This window comes from Hemitrygon akajei, chromosome 11 (assembly GCF_048418815.1).
Source record: "Hemitrygon akajei chromosome 11, sHemAka1.3, whole genome shotgun sequence".
Classification (NCBI taxonomy): Eukaryota; Metazoa; Chordata; class Chondrichthyes; order Myliobatiformes; family Dasyatidae; genus Hemitrygon; species Hemitrygon akajei.
This window is the reverse complement of record NC_133134.1, coordinates 38,946,333-38,966,283: the sequence shown is the minus strand read 5'-3', so window position 1 is coordinate 38,966,283 and position 19,951 is coordinate 38,946,333. Positions and strand designations below refer to the sequence as shown.

The 19,951-nt window shown below is 41.7% G+C and overlaps 1 protein-coding gene across 1 annotated transcript in view; it reads left to right on the top strand.

Moving 5' to 3' along the window:
- Positions 1-19,951, top strand: part of radil (Ras association and DIL domains) — a 100,228-nt gene that overhangs the window by 5,375 nt on the left and 74,902 nt on the right. Inside the window, exon 3 of the mRNA XM_073060656.1 lies at positions 3,769-4,325. Coding sequence (XP_072916757.1) covers positions 3,769-4,325 — 557 coding nt within the window. The remainder of the gene's footprint in view (positions 1-3,768; positions 4,326-19,951) is intronic.

Sequence of the window (19,951 nt, the reverse complement as noted above, 5' to 3'; positions counted from 1 at the left end):
CAGAGCAACACACACAAAATGCTGGAGGATCTCAGCAGGTCAGACAGCATCCATGGAAATTAATAAACAATCGATGTTTTGGGCCAAGATCCTCAAGAAAGATGCTGCTCAGTCTGCTGAGTTCCTCCTGTAGTTTTTTTTTAAATTTTCTCCAGATTCCAGCATCAGCAATTTCTCATGTCTATCATCAAGACATTATCTTCTCACCCGTGTCAATGCTTACATGACTAAAAGCACAGGTGCTAATGATCAAGAGACCAGAGCTGGAATATTGTAAAATCGTACAACAGAAAAAAGTCAGAGGTAGGGAGGGACAAGGATATTTTTCAAGATTAATATATATTATCAAGATTTTCAAGATAATATATTATCAAGATTAGTGTATATGGACCAGAAGGAAATGTAGGTCATTGAGCAATACTGAAGAATGAATAGGAGATAAACAGCATAGTTAAATTAACTTGTTATACAGATGATGTACAGTAGATTGGAAGATGGGAGGTTGATATTGGAAGCCTAAAGGTAACGAGCATAGATTAGGGTTTCTGCAGCTGATGACTTGGGCATAATTGGACATTAGTGATGTTGCAAAGGTTGAAGTAGGCTATCTGTATAATGCAGTGGATGTAATTTCAAGCTGAGTGGCAAGACTGTGAGTGTCATAAGGGGGCAGGAGGCTGGACCCAATTGCAGTACGCAGGCACTGAAGTACTAGGGGCAGGACGGGAACAACTAAATGAGAGACAAGACATGGAGACCATGGTGTGTGTGAAGGACATGACGTTCAAGGTGATGCTGGGGTTCCGAGAGAGTCAGAGTTCAGGCAGGGTCTAGGAGTTCACTGGGCAGGCTGCATAACTCCTGGGCAGGGTCCGGACCTCCCAGGCAGGAACACGGGGGCCTGAGTAGGTCACAGGGCACAACCCATCAACAACAAGAGATAGGTAGGGGCAGAGACCTCTGGGCAGGCTGCATCACTCCTAGGCAGGGCCCAGACCTCTCAGGCAGGAACACAGGGGCCTGAGCAGGTCACAGGGCACAACCCATCAACAACAAGAGATGGGTAGGGGCAGAGGCCTCTGGGCAGGCTGCATCACTCCTAGGCAGGGCCCAGACCTCTCAGGCAGGAACACAGGGGCCTGAGCAGGTCACAGGGCTGTGGTGAACTACATATACCTGTCTGGACTGCTCCTGTGGCTCCTCCCACAGACCCCTGCTGACTGCTCCTGTGGCTCCTCCCACAGACCCCTGTATAAAGGCAACTGAGGCCTGTTGCCCAGCCTCATTCCCCAGGATGTAGTGTTGTTCATTCTTCCAGTCAATAAAAGCCGATACCTCGCTTCTTACGTCTCAGAGTGAGTTATTGATGGTGCATCAAGGGCGCAACCCATCAACAACAAGAGATAAGTAGGGGCAGAGGCCTCTGGGCAGGCTGCATCACTCCTAGGCAGGGCCCAGACCTCTCAGGTAGGAACACAGGGGCCTGTGCAGGTCACAGGGCACCTGGGTAGGTTGCAGGGCACAACCCATCAGCAGCGAGGAATGGAAAGGGGCAGAGTCCTCCACCGGGCAACAGCAGTCTGGCCAGGCTTGCCCAATGGAGGCAAGGGATAGGAATGGAACTAGGTCCAGGGTGACTGCCAGACTTATTCGAAGAACTTGTCTTTAACGAGGGGAAATCCAAGCCAGGGCAACCAGAGGCACAGGATGAGCAGGACAACCCCCCTCAGTCCCAGAGCCCCCTATATACACCGCCAGCCGAAGGGCATCAGGTGCACCTCCTTGAGCCCCAACAAGCCACGATGATCCACAGGTGTGACTAATTGGGCTCAAGGGCGAAAGGAGGGATGGCTACAAGACCCGGAGTCCGGAGCCCGCAGACCGGATCAAGACCCGGAATGCAGGCTCTGGACCAGACCATAACAGTACCCCCCCCCATCAAAGGAAGCCTCCAGGTGACCAAGGAGGGTCTCTAGAGCCAGAGAAGACATGGGTGGGTGGGGAGGAGGAAGTGTTCAGACCAGAGGGGACCCCAGGGTGACAGGACATGACTACAGTGCCTGCATTGCTGGGTCCATGCTGGGGGTTCATTCTGTCATAAGGGAACAGGCTGGACCCAATTTCAGGATGCAGGCACTGAAATACTAGGGGGCAGGACAGGAACAACAAAATGAGAGATAAGACGTGGAGACCATGGTGTGCATGAGGGACGTGATGTTCAAGGTGATGCTGGGTTTCCGAGAGAGTCTTAGTGTTCAGGCGGGCAGGAGGATCCCAGAGTTCAGGCAAGGCAGGACCTTGGAGTTCAGGCAAGGTCTAGGAGTTCACTGGGCAGGCCACATAACTCCTAGGCAGGGCCCAGACCTCCCAGGCAGAGCACAGGGGCCTGAACTGGCCATGGGGCACCTGGGTAGGTTGCAGGGCACAACCCATCAGCAGCAAGGGATGGAAAGGGGCAGAGTCCCCCGCCAGGCAACAGCAGTCCAGCCAGGCTTGCCCAATGGAGGCAAGGGATAGGAAGGAAACTAGGTCCAGGGTGGCTGCCAGACTTACTCAAAGAACTCATCTTTAACAAGGGGAACTCCAAGCCATGGCAACTAGAGGAGCAGATCATCATCATCATCAACAACAACCACACACACACACACACACACACACACACACACACACTCCCAGAACCCCCTATATACACCGCCAGCCGATGGGCATCAGGTGCGCCTCCTTGAGCCCCAACAAGCCACGATAATCCACAGATGTGACTAATTGGGCTCAAGGGCAAAAGGAGGGACGGCTACAAGACCCGGAGTCCGCAGACCAGATCAAGACCCGGAACGCGGCTACAGACCGGACCATAACAGTGAGTCATTCAATTCAGATTAAGAAATGGTAAAGTCAAAGATCAGAATCAATGCTGAAAGGATATTTTTTGCCATGAAGTCCTAAGATGCTGGCTTTGGCCTTTACAAACATTACTGGATGAAAATTGTGCCTCACGTAGGATTTGATGTTACAAACTTCTTTTCTCCTTCTCTCCTCCAGTATTATTAAACTGAAACACTGTTTGGTTGCTCTAGTCATATCCTGGAAAACCTGCTAACTTGACAAAGTACAGGAGCCTGAGACCCACACATCAATGTTCTTCCCCACTGTCATCAGATTCTTGAGCTGACCTGAAAAATCTTAACACTATTTCGGACTATATGTATTTTATTTTCCCTCTCTCAATTTTGTCTGTGTTGTTATGTTTATTTTGCTTAAGTGTAAGTTGTGTTTAATTTGTTAATTTAATTTTATGTTAACTTATTCTTGCCCTCATCTTATAATGTACTATACTGCTGCTACAAAAGCTAATTTTCACAACATTTATACCAGGGGTCGGTAACCTTTTTGCCTCTGTGGGCCGGATCACGTATTAATGAGAAGACAGTGGGCCAGATAAATGCCATAAAAAACTTGAAATATGGGAATTATTTATTTAAATACAACTGGTTACGTTTTGCCTCAAATTAATGAATAATGCATACTAGAAAGTCATTTGTGCTTAAGGTTGCCTACCCCTGATTTATACCCTGTGAATATATGCCTATGGCAATAAATTTGCACTTTGTAACTGAGTATTGGAGAGGAGCCAAAGATTGTAGATGAATTCCAAAAGCAATCCTTACATTTTGGGAAATTTGGTGTGTTGGGAAAGCTATATAGATCATTTGAGTGAGGCTGAAGTAATTTAAAACCTACCTTATTAAGCTAATTTCCTTTTTTTTCAAGTTTCAGAACAAGTTTTTATGACAGCATGTTTAATAAACTGACAACAAATATGTCCCAGCCATCAAAGAACAAACTGAAGAGGCAGAGCCGTGCTTTCACACAGGTTCTATATCGGAAGCTAAGTTACCGTGAGCGAAAGTCGGCAGCTGATATTCCAGTGGGCATTTTAGATGATCCTTCAGAGCTCTCAATCCAGCTTTCTGCACCTGGCATACTTAAGATCTTTGGCAATGAAATCTGCAATGGTGCAAACTACAAAAGTGTCCTTGCCACACCAAGGTCAAGTTCACAGGAGCTGGTCAAAGAAGCCCTGGAACGGTACTCTGTGAATAAGACATCTGCCTATGAGTACCTTCTATGTGATGTAATTGGAAGGTTTGAGGGGAATGACAAACGCTGGCGAACAGAGTGTCTCCGACCTTTGGGGGACAATGAAAAACCACTTCTCCTTCAGGATCTTTGGAAACCTAAGGAGGGATTTGCCAGAAGATTTGAGCTTCGACGGCGGGCTGAGGTAGAGGAAATGGCTGCAAAAGAGAAAGATACAACAACAGCAGGTACTGTACAGCATGGTGACTGCAATTTCTTGGTTACACATACCAGTTTAGCACATTTATATTACACTGCTAGAGTCCAGAATAACTATTTTACTTGTTTGATATGTATATAATATTTTGCCTGTTGTAAATTGCAAAAGTTAATTTGTGCTTGTAACTCATCCTCACATCTTGAGAGATCTGATTTATAGGATTGATTATCTGGATCACTGAGTGACACTTCCATGAGCTCTAAATCCTGCAGGTCAGAGCCTCAGTATGGCTTTCAATTTTCATCAGTCTTTCATATGACATAGGAGAGAAATCAAGCCATTCGGCCCATTGAATCATCTGCAATATTCAATCACAGTTTATTGCTGGTGATTGCAGCTGGATTCTTATTTCACCTCTTTTGGAGATAGCTGTTTCTAAATTACAGTTTCTGAGTATATTATTAATATTCCATTAATTATAACACCAGTTTAGTTCCCCTCCCCATATAGACTGCAATTCCCAACTCCCCCTCTTGACTCTATACTCCCCTCCTATTAATTCCATCATCCCTTTGTCACTTCTATTGCCTCCTAGCTTCTGACACTATTCCTATTTGTTGTGTTTCTTTGTATGTATTCTACTTTATTGCATTTTCTGCAAGTTTCACATTTAGACCTGCATTGGTCCGGTGTATGTGAATCTCTGGTGTATGTCAATTTGTTGTGTATTTAATATTTCAGTAATATTTGAGTAATATTGTAAGTATGTTGTTTTATTAAGCTTTCTTCTTTGTTTACATTATGCACCACAGGTTATATGTAAAAGTACATATTTAAATAGCATACATCATCATGTCAGCACATGAAGTGTGTGCCTTGCTTAAAGAAAAAATGAACCTACACGAGTTATCTCCTGACTCCCTTGTTTTTTCTTCCAATTAGTTTTATGTTTTAGAGTAACAAAACATAACGGTGGTGATGAGGTATTTTTAAAATCAACCCAAGATGCGCAGTGGGACTTCAGAGTTTTTAAGAAGTGCAGATAGGTGCTTAAGTTTTTTTAAAGTACAGTGAGAAGTGGTCGAATAAAAATAAAAAAGCAGCACGCAAGGGGAGAAGACGTTCACATTTAATAAAAGGTAGACAACAGACAAATTCACAGGTTTATAAACAGTGAGTACCGGGTGATAATCATTTTTAAAAAAGAGCAGAACTGGCAAGCCACATCGAAAAGATTGACACAGATAACTGGATATTATATATGGTGCAGATGGAGTTGAATTTTAGAGAAAACGAAATGGCTAATGAGAAACGAGTACCAGTTTTGCTGAGTGCATTGTGTTTAAAGGCATATAGTTTGCTTAGAAGTTTAACTACTCCAACCAAACCAGCTGAAATGAGCTGTGCTGATATTGTGAAAGTAATGCAAAAACATTTAGAACCAAAGCCATTGTTGGGGTTCTAACCACTTCGTTTGATTGCAGAACGCTTTAGGTTTCATAAGCAGAACGAAATGGAAGGAGAGTCAATTTCAGCATATGTGGCTGAATTGAAGAGATTGGGCATTGTCAGTTCAGTGATGGGTTTAACATTGCACTGAGAGATTGTTTAGTTTGTGGAATCTTACAGGAAAGCATCCAAAACCTAACTGAAGCACAATTTACATTTAAAAGAGCAGCTGAAATAGCTGTATCAATGGAAATAGCAGAGAGGGACGCAGTAGAGTTGCAGTCAGGAAAGAAAGTGAGCGTGATCAAAATTGCAACGTCTTAGCAAAGACTGGCCAGATTGAACACCATTCTGGCAGAGTTTCACATACACCAGACCAATGCAGGTCTAAATGTGAAACTTGCAGAAAATGCAATAAAGTAGGATACATACAACGAGCACGCTGAGCAGATAAAAATAAATGGACTGAACAAGGAAGAGAAAAATATAAAAAGTCATGTTGCAGTTTCAAAAAGAGCATTAATCTGCATGCTGTTGATTAAAAAATCTGATAATGAAGAAAGTGGCACAGGGCTGGATAGCCTTGAGATTTACAAATTGAAAATTAACAACAGACAGGCAATATGGATTACACCGGAAGTGAATGGCAAATTAATTAAAATGGAGTTGAATGTTGTTTTAGTCATTTGGTTGGAACGACATTTCAAAGATACTGAACTAAAACCTGGAGATATATACTGGAGAAAAGATAACTCCTGTGGGAATGACATCCGTAACTGTGAAATACAACAACCAACAAGCCACATTGAGCCTGCATGTGGTAAAAACAGGAGGGCCAGCATTGTGGGGGCATGATTAGTTGAGACAACTACAATTTGATTGGAGATCCATTCATCATTTGCATGCCACATCCCCTGCAATAGAGTCAACTGAAAGTAAATTAAGAAAGATACTGGATGATGCTACAGCAGTGTTCAGGAATGACAATGGAAAACTCCAACATATCAAGGGTAAAATAGTGTCAAATGAAAATGCTTCACCCATCTTTTGCAAAGCCTGTCCAGTTCCTTATACCATTTGTGATAAAGTGGCCAATGAGCTAGATTGCATGGAGGCTGAAGGAATTCTTTCTAAGTTTGAATGGAGCCCATGGGCAACACAAGTGGTCCTAATAGCCAAGAAGAGTGGGTCTGTCATGGTCTGTGGTGATTTTAAGGTCATCATCCATTGAGTATTGAAAATAGATCAATACCTGCTACCCTGGATAGAGAATATCTTTGGAAACCTTCTGGAGGGAAACACTTCAGCAAACTGGACTCAAGCTGAGGCCCACCTACAAATGGAGGTCCTAAATGATATGGACCAAGTACTGCGAGACTCACCAGGCACTCAGTGTTACTTGTATGACATTACTGTTACTGGAAAGGATAGCAAGAAGCATCTCCAAAATCTCAAGACAGTGTGTTAAAAAGATTAGAAGATTATGGGCTCAGAGCACAATGCAACAAATGTGAATTCTTTAAACCAAACATCTCTGTGGTCACATCATTAACACACAAAGATTACACCAGTGTGCTGAGAACATTCAAGCAGTGGTGGATGCTCCAAGGCCAAAGGACATGTCATAGTTTTTGGGATTTGTCAACTACTATAACAGGCTCCTGCCAAACGTGCTTACTGTGCTCCACCCCTTGAAAAATTACCGTAGATCAAGAAGAAATGGCAATGGACAAAGCAATGTGAGGTGACTTTCCAAAAGGTAAAGGAAATGGTGATGTCAGACACTGTATTCACACATTCTGATCCACATTGCCCAGTGATGCTTGCCAAGCACTGTTCAGGATGCCAACACGTCCAGTAGAATGGTGATTGGAGCTGTCAGAGCCACTTCCTCCAGTCTCTGAGTCAACTCCTATGACTGCCATGGAGGAGTCCCCAGAACCTGAGATTTCTTCTCTGTCACAAGTCTCATCAGCCAAGCAGAGTGATCCCCCTCGTCAGAAAAGGTGTTATACCACAAGAGTAATAAATCCTCCTCAGTGATTAAATCCTTAGGCCTGAATGGGATAATTGAATATTTACTACGCGGGCACCTTGCTTAAAGTAAAAACAAATGTACCTGAGTTACCTCCCTTCTCCCTTATTTTTCTTCCAATTAGTTTCATGTTTTGGAGATACAAAACTTAACACTATTCTCCACTTGTTCATCTGCTAATCATCCTTCCATGCCTGGATTTACCTCTCATCTGCTAACTCTTTCTCCACTCCTTCCCTTCACCTTTTTTATGCTGGCTTTCTCTCCTCCATTTTTCAGTCCAGGTGAAGGGTCTCAACCTGAAAAGTCCACTATCCATTTCCCTCCATTGGTGCTGCCTGACCTGCTGAGTTCCTCTCCCTTCACCACTCTTTGTGAGTTGTTGCTTCACATACTACATAATAAAATATCGCAAAGCTCTTGCAGGAAAGGTCTGGAAAAGAAATCAGAGTTTACTACCTAAGCAGATGAAAGTACTACTACCAATGTTGGGGGCAGCTAATATACTTCTGCAATAATTACGGTGCTGTGAATGAATCTAACTTTGCCTCAATGCTTACCTATTGTTTCACTCATCGTTTATCTCTTCTGAGTATCATTAGTCTATGCATTCATGATGTGAAAACTAGGAATACAGCACAAAATTTCATGCACCTTATTCATTTTGATGTGGAAATAGAGGCCTCTAATTTAAGAGGAGGAATCGGATAGTCTATTAGCTGCTGTGTCTCAATGATTTCTACACCTTCTGGACATGCCGTGTAAGTTAGGTGCACTTCACACACTCTGTAAACCCACTATATTGTTGAATTAGCAATCCAAAGTCTATGTAAGTTAACGAACATCTCTTCAAAATATTAATATTGTACTTTCCCTTTGAGTGTCTTCCAATTTGATTTAGTTACCCTACTGTTCAATAAGTACCCCTTTTGGCAGCTCCATCTTCTGTATTGAGGGTTTGTAGATCTGCTGCCAGCTTTCAATGGTAGCTGACAAAGGTGTGCATATTGTCTGAAACTCAGTTTCAGCAGTGTGGGTAGGTGTCGTGGTGGTGGATGGTTTGATGGAGGACTTGAGGAGGGGAGGGTGAGAAAGAGGAGAAATACTGATTTTTTTTCCCATTTTGATACCCACAATGCAAATAGAATTTTCATGGTGCAGGTAGGCAGTAGGTCTGCTTTAACTCAAGGCCTCCAGATCTGTCCAAAGCAAATTTGTAATAACTGTAGCATTTAGTTTCCTGAAGACTTCAGTGTTCCTTTGGAAAGAAAGGAGCTCCCTGCTCATGGACAACAGCAATCTACTTCCAAAGGAGACCTGTGTCTTCATTTGTCATCTCTATTTTTGCCGAACCACAATTGGTGTTCAGTCTGGGGAAGTGTGAAGTGTACTTTGGCAGCATATGGATGATAGAAAAATGGAGGGTAATGTAGGAGGGAGGGTTAGATTGATCAGAGGAGGTTAAAAGGTTGGGACAGATGTGCCTGCACTGTGCTGTAATGTTCTACTTTTTATGTTCTAATGGGTTTCTATTTCAGAAATCATACATCTTTTATCTGTGTGCCCAAACTTATCTCACAAGAAGTAAAGGAATACAAGTCATAGAGCACTACAGCACAGAAATAGACCCATCAGCCCATCTAGTCTGTGCTGAACTATTATTCTGCTTAACCCCATTGAGCTGCACCTGGAACGTAGCATTCAACACCTCCCCCACCCATGCACTTACCCAAATTTCTCTTAAGTGTTGAAATTGAACCCGCATCTGCCACTTAAGTTGGCTGCTCGTTCTACACCTTTACCACCATCTGAGTGAAGAAGTTCCCCCTTCGTGTTTCCTTAAATAGTTCACCATTCACCCTTAACCTATGAGCTCTAGTTCTAGTCTTGCCCAACCTCAGTGGTTAAAAGCCTGCTTGAATTTACCCTATCTATACCCTTCATAATTTTGTATACATCTATCAAATCTCTCCTCATTCTCCTACACTCAAGGGTATAAATTCCTAACCTATTCAGCCTTTCCGTATGACTCAGGTCCTCAGGTCCCAGCAGCCTCCTTCTAAATTTGTCTCTTTATTCTTAAATCTTATACCTTTCCTGTAGGTAGGTCACCAGAAATGCATACAGTACTCACTAACATCTTATACAACTTCAACATAACATCCCAACTCCTGTATTCAGTACTTTGATTTATGAAGGCCAATGAGTCAAAAGCTCTTTTTACGACCCTATCAACCTGTGATGCCACTTTCAAGAATTATGGATCTGTTCTACCACACTCCTCGGTGCCTTACCATTCACTGTTTAAATCCTACCCTGGTTTGTCCTCCCAAAGTGCAACACCTCATACTTGTCTGTATTAAATTCCATCCGGTATTTTTCAGCCTATTTTCCACCTGATTCACTGGTCCCTTCTTCGCTGTCCGCAAAGCCCCCAATCTTAGTGTCATCTGCAAATTTGTTGATCTTGTGTACCACATTATCATCCAGATCATTAATATACCACGGATGCCAAACAACAGCGCTAACCTCTGCGGCACACCACTAGTTACAGGCTTCCATTCAGAGGGACATCCATCTATTACCACTCGGTCTTGTCCCACGAAACTTATGTCAAATCCAATTTACTACTTCATCCTGAATGCCAAGTGTTTGAACCTTCTTGAGCAGCCTCCTATGTGGGACAAATATTTATATATCCAGTCCCTTAGACTTACCGTCCAATAACTACCCACCACTGATGTCAAGCTCACCAGCTTATAATTCTCTTAAATATTCTTAGAGCCTTTCTTAAACGGTGGAACATTAGCTATCCTCCAATCCTCTGGCACCTCAACCCCTGGCTACAGACACTTTAAATACTTCTCTAGAGCCCTTACAATTTCTGCACTAGCCTTCCACAATGTCCAAAGACACACCTTGTCAGACCCTGGGGATTTATCCACTCCAATTTGCTCAAGACAGCAAGCACCCCCTCCTCTGTAATCAGAATACGGTTCATGATCTTACTGCTGTTTTGCCTCACTTTTATAGACTCTGTGTCTCCTGAGTAAATACAAATGCAAGATATCCATTTAAGATCTCCACCATCTCTTTCAGCTCCATGCATAAATGACCAAGCTGAAAATTCCACATAGCTAGTTTATAAATATAATTTCTGATGTTTCTTCTGAACCAACAGTCCTGCAATAAGTATAGTTCATCTATATTACAGTAATCATGTAACAATTATCAATCCCAAAGATCAATAAAACATGAATTGAAAACAGTGTTAAAAAAAATGTGCTTAAAGAGAATATATCAGTAATTTTAACATGTTAATAGTCCCTCGGTGTCTTGTGCATGTATGAAATATTTGTTTTCATTGGAAAATGTGCATAAACAGAAGGGAGTTGGAACTGAGTCAACCCCAGAGGTTTAGAAGGAACGTGAGATCTCTATGAAAGCTACAAATTCCTGGTAAACGAGACAGCTTTCAAACATCTACCAAAATCATGTAGTGCTAAAAGGTTTTGTTCAGACCTTACTGAATATTCTGCTGGAAGAACTGTGCCGTTTTCTGAAGCATGGAGCAAACTTTGGTTAGTAATAGTTATTTGCTGTTTTATCTGTTAAATCTACAGACTTGCACATGGAAAAAGAAAATAGATTTTGGGTACATATCTGTGGAAGTGATTATGCTTTTAGCTTCCATGCTATTTACTTTTTAATTCAATTTCTGCAAATATTTCATTTGCTCAAGTTCAGCCAGCTTTGGTAAAGGAAATCACTGATTACTGATTTAATTTATTACAAACGTTTGTACTTTTCTGTTGATTTTAACATATTGTCATTTTTAGAGACTGTTTAAAAACTAGCCATTCTTATATATTCTTCAGAATGTTTGCCAAGTAGAGCAAGGATGTGTTGGCATTTGTGCAAAAAGGAACATACAAGTTTCTAGTGTAATTGATGCTGGGATGGAGAGAATCTCTACCGGATCACATTCTATAAACCTGATATTCTCCATGATTTGTGGGTTGTATTTGATAAAACTGTGAAACCAATGCAGTTTAATAACAAATACTTAGCATTTAATTAAAGCACTTTACAAGTTGGTACATTATGTACTCTCCATTTTTAAAATGTGTGAATTAGCCTGCATTTAAGTACCCAGAAATAAGACCACATCGTGTTGATTTTCTCAGCCCTTTTCAATCCAAAAGTGAAAACTAGTCAGAGTTAATCAAGTTAGTAATTATTTCAGAGTGAAGTCATGCCAGTTACTAAATTGGACTGGGCATTTCTTTTGAGGATCCACACGATTAGGTATGACATTTTCATTTGAAAATAAGATGCTGGAAATCTGAAATAGAAAATGCTGGAAATGCTCAACAGTGGGGTAGCATCTGTGGAAACACAAGAAGATTAAATGTTGTGGTGAAAGACCCTTTATCAGAACAGGGAAAATATAGAAATAGGTTGCAGAATTGGTGGAGAGTGATGAGTGAGTACAAAGGGAAAATCTCTGAAAGGGTGCGATCAGGTTTGTCATGGTGATTCTTCTGTTTATAGCTGTTCTATTGACAGATTAATAAAGGAAGTTGGAGAGTAAGAAAACAAATAATGAGTGCTTATAAACTGTGAAGTAGAGAACTATTTCCTCAGGCCTTGAAGGCAAATGCTGGAAATCTCCAACATTAGGGAGTTCCTGCAGAGAGTGAAAAGCTGTGTCAATACTGCAGATGGATAACTTCTGAGCAGAACTGGCCAGCTCTGGTAATAACAGCAAAAGCAGATAATTGGAAATGATTGAATTTGCAACCTGAAGGCTGCAACGTGATATATTTAAGATCGGGCTGCTCTTCTTCAAACACATTGGGCTTAGTGGAAATTATAGATGGTTGGGTAAAAGTGGGAGTGAAATGGAGAATTTAATTAACAGGCAGCTGGAAGCTCAAGCTTGCCCTGCATTCTGAACAGGTGTATACAGCAAAGTCACCACCCAGGCTGCATCCTCCAATGTAATGAAGCCATTTGTCATGCAACCAGTGTTTGGAGCCTTTTTGACATGTTTTGGTGTCACCAGATCCAGAAAGGAGTCTTATTTGTCAGTCACAGAGAGTGCAACCTGTTAAGATCCACATTTAGGCATTTAAAGGGCTGTTCAGTTCACAAAAAAAATGCTTTGCAAGACAGATCCAAAACTTATTTAAAAACCTTTCACTCATTACACAAAGTGCATGATCTGTACTTGGAAGGTTTTGTTATTAAAAAATCAGTGCTGAGAAATTAATTTAGTTAGTGAGATATTTCAGAATTGTCACTGCCCATGAGGAGAGAAGCCCTCTCCCCCATTATAGTTAGTCAATGCGTCCAAACCCATATCTCCTCCTGTTAGGTGGCCTTCCTCTGACTTCAGGCAATTTCCAACTTTTATGAAGCCAATAACTGTTTATAGACTTGATTATTGTGTAAAACATTTTCTGGAGAACTGTTTAGAGGAGATGGGAAACAGTGACAACTTTTGGTGCGATGCATTTTTACTGCTTGGGCCAGTGGACCTCTTGGTTGTTGTATCGAGTTTGCTTTCTTGACGCAGCGGCATCTAGCCCAAACAGATGTAAATAAGCTTCCAACTATAAACACAAAAAATTCTGCAGATGCTGGAAATCCAAAACAGCACACTCAAAATGCCAGAGGAACTCAGCAGGTCAGGCAGTATTCATGAAAATGAATAAACAGTCGACGTTTCAGACCAAGGCACTTTCAGACCAAGACACTTCTTTAGGAATGGAAAGGAAGTGGGAAGATACCAGAATAAGAAGGTGGGGGGAGGGAGAAGGGAAGGAGGATAGTTAGAAGGTGATAGGTGAAGCCAGGTGGGTGGGAAAGTTAAAGGGTTTAAAGGAATGTGTCCTTGGATGTTAAACTCCCACTATAATCTTCTTTTAGCCATGACTCAATGATACCCACAGTATCATAGCTGCTCTGACTTTGCTACAAGATCATCTCAATTTTTCCATATATTGTGTGCATTCAAATATAACATCATCAGTCCTGTATTCATCACCCTTTTTGATTTTCCCCCCATATACTTGTATACCGACTGCACATCTTCAGCCCTATCATTCAGGTTCCCAACCCCCAGGTCCTCCTCCCCAACAGCTCTAGCAAACCTGCCCACAATGATATTGGTCCCCCTTATGTTCAGGTGAAACCTATCCTTTTTGTACCAGTCATACCTTCCCCAGAAGGGATCCCAATGACTGATAAAGTTGAAACCCTGCCCACTGCACCAGATCCTCAGCCACTCAATCATCTGTACTGTCATCCTCTTTTTGCCCTGACTGCCACGTGGCACTGGAAGTAAGTTTGTCTAGCATTATAGTACTGAAAGTGAATCTGTAGTCAATAAATAGGAATCTGATGTAAGTGCCTTTGTTATTCAAATACTCTGGAGATGAGTGTAAGTCCTGTGGAACTAATTTGGCGGTAGATGAATTTCAGTTGGTCAAGGTTGTTTGGGAGAATGGGATTAATGTGGGCATGACCAGCTTCTCATCACTTCATGATGATGGATTTCAGAGCTACAGGGTGATAGTCGTTGAGGCATGTTACCTTATTTTTCTTTGGCACTGGGATTGTAGTGGTCTCCTTTGAAACAGGTGGAAACCTGCTTGATCCATGCAGGATCTAAGGACATGGTGTGGACTCCATCTGGGTCAGACACTCTCCATGGGTTCACTTTCTGGAGGCTAACTCAACATCTGCAATGGTTACTGTGGGTACAGGTGCATTAGAGGTTTTTGGGACAAGTGGTATTGTTCATTTATCTCACCTTAATTTATCCTTTGCTGAGGGAAACAGCAAATTTTATAACCTAAAATTTACATAGTCATAAACTCTCCACCTTCCACTGATATTACAGGTTTCTGATATTACTATTTAAAGGTGGAATGGGCAGAATTTATATGGTCTATCCATGACAGCCTCCTCATGCAATATATAGAGGAACATATTCAGGAAGGAGCAATGCTGGTCCTCCTCCTAAGGAATGAGCTAGGCCAAGTAACTGAGTTAGCAGCTGGGGAATACAATTATATTAGTTTTAAAATAGTTATGGAAAAAAATAGAACAAGTCCAAAGGTTAAAATCTTGAATGGGAGTAGGGCCAACTTGGAGGGCATCAGGCAGGATTTAGCTGGGGGGTCAACTGATGACTATTTAAAGACAAAGAGACAGTTAGCAAGTGGGAGAATCTCTGTGCAATTGGATCCTTGATTTTCTCATTTGCAGACTCTAGTTAGTTCAGATTAACAACAACATTTTCACTATAACCATCAGCATAGGTGCACCACAAGGCTGTGTGCTTAGACCCTATTCTACTCCCTTTATACTTATGACTGTGAGGCTAAGCACAGCTCCACTGCCATATGTAACTTTGCTGATGACATCAAAAGTGGTGACGAATCAGCATATAAAAAAATCTAGCTGAAGTGGTGCACAACAACCACCTCTTACTCAATGTCAGCAAGACCAAGGAGCTGATTACTGACTTCAGGAGGAGAAAACTAGAGGTCCATGAGCCGGTTCTCATCGGGGCATCAGAGGTGGAGAGGGTCAATGATTTTAAATTCCTTGCATTATCATTTCCTGTGTCCATTACAAAGAAAACACAACGGCGCTTCTACTTCTTAGAAGTTTTCAAAGATTTGGCATATCATCTAAACTTTGATAAACTCATATAGATGCGCAGACAACAGATCAATACGTAGTGCTATTGGGGGTCAGGGTTATTGACCTTAAAGAAGTAGATCCATATATTACAAAATTGCTCAGCATTATCATTTTTTGGGTCCATTCCAAAGTGTCGTTACAAAGAAAACAAAACCTCTACTTTCTTAGAAGTTTGCCAAGCTCAGCAATCAATCAAACTTTCAAAGATCATCTAAAACCATGATAAACCTCTATAGATGTGCAGTGGGGAGCATTCTGACAGGTTGCATCATGACCTGGCATGGAAAAGTAATGCCCTTCAATGGAAAAGCCTACAAAAAGTAGTGGATACAGCCCAGTCCATCACGGGTAAAGTTCTCCCCACCATTGAGCGCATCTATAAGCAGCGCTGTTGCAGGTAAGCAGCATCAGTCATCAAGGACCCTCACCATCCAGGCCATGCTTTCTTCTCACTCCTGCCATCAGGAAGGAGGTACAGAAGTCTTAAGGCCCGCATTACTAGGTTCTGGTTACTAGGTTATCCTTCGATCATCAGGCTCATGAACCGGAAGGGATAACTTCACTCAACTTCAATCACCCCAACACTTGAACTGTTCCCACTCGGACTCACATTCAAGGACTCTTCAACTCATGTTCTTGATGTATATTGCTTATTTATTTATTTATTATTGTTAATATTTTGTTTTTTTCCTTCTTGTATTTGCACAGTTTGTTGTCTTTTACACATTGGTTGTTCATCTGTCTTGTATGTGGTTTTTCATTGATTCTATTATGTTTCTTTGTATTTACTCTGAATGCCTGCAAGAAAATGAATCTGAGTTGTATATGGTGACATATATATACTTTGACAATAAATTTACTTAGATCTTTTAACTTTGAAAAGGGTCATTTCAAGATTCCATGGCCAACATTTTCCTATTAGGGTGAAGGGTGGACATACCAAGTCCAGTGAATTCTGATGGGCTCTGATCAAGAAAATGAAGGAAGAGTACATCACTTTTAGTTAACTGGGTACAAATGAATCTGTTGATGAATATAAAAAGTTTAAGAGCAGGCTTAAGAGGAAGATCAAGAGGATAAAAAATAGCATACAGATTGATTTGGTCAGCAGGGTGAAAGATAATTGGAACTGGAATCCAGGACGCAGCTTTTATTTATCACGTATACATTGAAACGTTCGATGAAATGCACTGTTTGCATTAACAACCAACACAACCTAGGGAGCAGCCTATAAATGTCAACAACTTATCATGCCTACAATGTTTGGCAGAACACAGCAAAATAGAACACAACAGTAACAGAAGAACAAGTCCCTTTCCTCTCTCCCACCTACCCACACACACGTGGGCAACACTTCAAATCCAAGACATGCATGCAGCCTGCAGGCTTCAGCCATTAGGGTTTGACTTCTGGATTTCTGATCGACCTTTGGGTTCCAATCATTGGGTGCCAATGACAGGATCTAAAACTCCAGGCTCCAACTCCAGGTGTGTCAGTTGACTGGTCCTTGTGCTTCCTGCTTGGATGGACATCCAACCAGAGACACATCAGCCTGGACAGCCTGACATCCAGAGATGTCTTTGCCCCATGTCCACATCGCTGGCCTTGAAGTGCGGAACAGAGGATTTAACTCCTGGTGTCCTTTGTCCACGTAACTGACCTTTGAATGTGGAGTGCGGAGCGAAGGCCTGACCTCTAATTCCTCCACATTTCTAAACTCTAATTTGAATGGTTTATTATTGTCACATAGACTGAGATACAATAAATAGCTTGTATAATGTTCATACAGATCAAATCATTACATGGTGGATTGGGGTAAGACAAGTTAAAACAATAATAATGCAGAATAAGGTGTTACATTTATCCTGAGAGATTCATCAGTTACATCAACAGTTAAAAGGTGACTAGGGAGAGAATAGGACCTCTTAAAGACCATCAGGACTGCTTGACTGTGAAGGTGCAGGAGATGGCTAAGAGTTTTAATGTCTATTTCTTTGTCATAAATAATCCCTACTTATGTTTACAAAGGAGAATATTTTGGTTGTTGAAAAACTAAGGGTGACAATTCATGAAATTTTGGAACACATGCATATTACAAGGAAGGGGCTATTTGCAGTCTTGAAGCACATTAAGGTGGACAAATCCCCAGGGTCTGACTAAGTGCACCCCCAGACCTTATGGAAGGCCAGGGAAGAAATCTGCACAGACCCATGTCGAGATATTTGCTTCATTGTTAGCCAGTGGTGAAGTTCCAGAAGACTGGAAGGTGGCTAGTGTTCCATTGTTCCAGGAGGGTAACAATGGCTGGAAAAGGAACTGCAGACCAGGAAGCCTGACTACAGTTGTTACTGGAGGGAATTTGGAGAGACACGATCTACTTGGATAATCAAGGCCTGATCAGGAACAGTTAGCACGATTTAATATGCAGAAGGTCATGTCTGACATAACCTTTGGAGTTTGTTTAAGAAGTAACTAAAGGGGTTAGATGAAGGTAGGGCAGTGGATTCTGTTTATATGTGTTTTCATTGAGGTCTTTGACAAAGTCCCTACATGGCAGACTGATTTTGAATTTGTGGAGCTGGCAAGGTGGATTCACAATTGGCTTGATGATAGGAAGCAGAGGATGATTATTGAAGGTCGATTCTCCGATTGATGGCCTGTTTCTAGTGGGGTGACCCATGGGTCAGTGTCAGAACCTTTTATTCATTATTTACGTAAATGCTTTGGATGTTAATGCATGTAGAAAGATTAGCAAGTTTATGTTGTGTTGCAGTGACTTTGTCATTGATTGCTGGGGAGTAATAAGCAGTAAGACATTTCAGAACTGTTTTGCTCACTGTGGTTTCAAGTATTCAGGAGTTGCCTGAAACGGCCGGCAGTGAAAATGAAACAATTTCATGACTTCAACAAGTTAGGCTCTATGAAGAATTTGAAAGTATCAACAATCATCTTGAATGTTACAATGAAAATGAAGGTTTGAAGGATACATTTGTTAAAAGATTTGTTTGAAGGCAGTCCATTATCTGCACAGGTGTCTGCGCTGAATTTGTTAATTTACAATCAATCAAAGCAACCTGGCAATGCACACAGGATTAATTCCTCCATCAACAACTATAGGGATATAATACACAGTTTTATAGTACTGTAGTAGTTTTGGCATCATTCTATATTCTATTTCAATATATAATTTGTTACACAGTTAAACAGTTATTTGTTTTTTTTATAACTTTTTAACTACTATTTCTTTGAAAATTCAGCTAACTGGGGCAGCTGCTTAATTGGGCCAAAATGTATCGGTCCCGAGGTGTCCCAATTAATTGGAATCCGCTGTTTAGCTAAAATTACTGGGAAGTTAGAGGATTGTGAAGCTTTTACCGCCAGAAACTAACAGAAGGAAACTAAAAAAAGCTATAAGGAGAGAAAAAAATGAAATATGAAGAAGGTAAGCTAGCCAAAAGTATAAAAGAGGATACCAAAGTAAACAGGGTTTCCTTTGAACTCCTTATATAAGAAAAGATGTGCTAGCCAGAGGGGGTTCATGAGAATGATTCCGGGAATTAAAGTGTTAATGGAGGAAGAGTGTTTGATGGCTGTGGACATGTACTTGTTAGAGTTTAAAAGAATGGGGGGGGGGGGGGCGGGGAGAGGATCTAATTGAAACCTACTGAACATTTTAAGGCCTAAATAGAGTGGATATGGAGAGAATGTTTCCTATAGTATGTGAGTCTAGGATAGAGGGCACAATGTCAGAATAGAGGGACGTTCATTTAGAATCGAGATAAGGAGGAATTTATTTAGCCGGAGGGCAGTGAATCTGTGGAATTCATTGCAATGGACAGATGTGAAGGCCAAGTCACTGGGCAAATTTAAAGTGGACGTTGTTAAGTTCTTGGTTATTTTGGGCATCAAAGGTTATGGGATGAAGGCAGGAGAATGGGGTTGAGAGGGATAATATATCAGCCATGATAGAATGGCGGAACAGAGTCAATAGGGTGAATGGCCCAATTCTGTTCCTATATCTTATGGTCATATGGATTTCATGGTCAGTAAACACAATACTGTCATGGGAAAACCTAGTTTGAAACGGGGTCCAGAATAGACCCTATGAACTGTGCTGCTATTAAGAGAGAGCGAGGGAGATGTCCAGCACAGTGAGAGAGAGAGAGAGAGAGAGAGAGAGAGAGAGAGACAACCTGCTTGGAAGATTGATGTAATGGTTTCTCTACCAGTTTGTTTATCTTTCCCCGAGGTCACTTGTCTGCTTGCAAAAGTTCCTGCAGAAAGAGGAGGACGGAGCAGGTTGATGGACAGCTGGTGTCCAGCATGTGGAGATAAAAAGCAGGTCTGCTGTTACACAGATGGAGACACACCACGAGACACACAGTTCGGACACTGAACGAGCTTTGTTGCACCCACAGCAAGGTGGGGGTTTTGGAGGATCGATTCGAGGA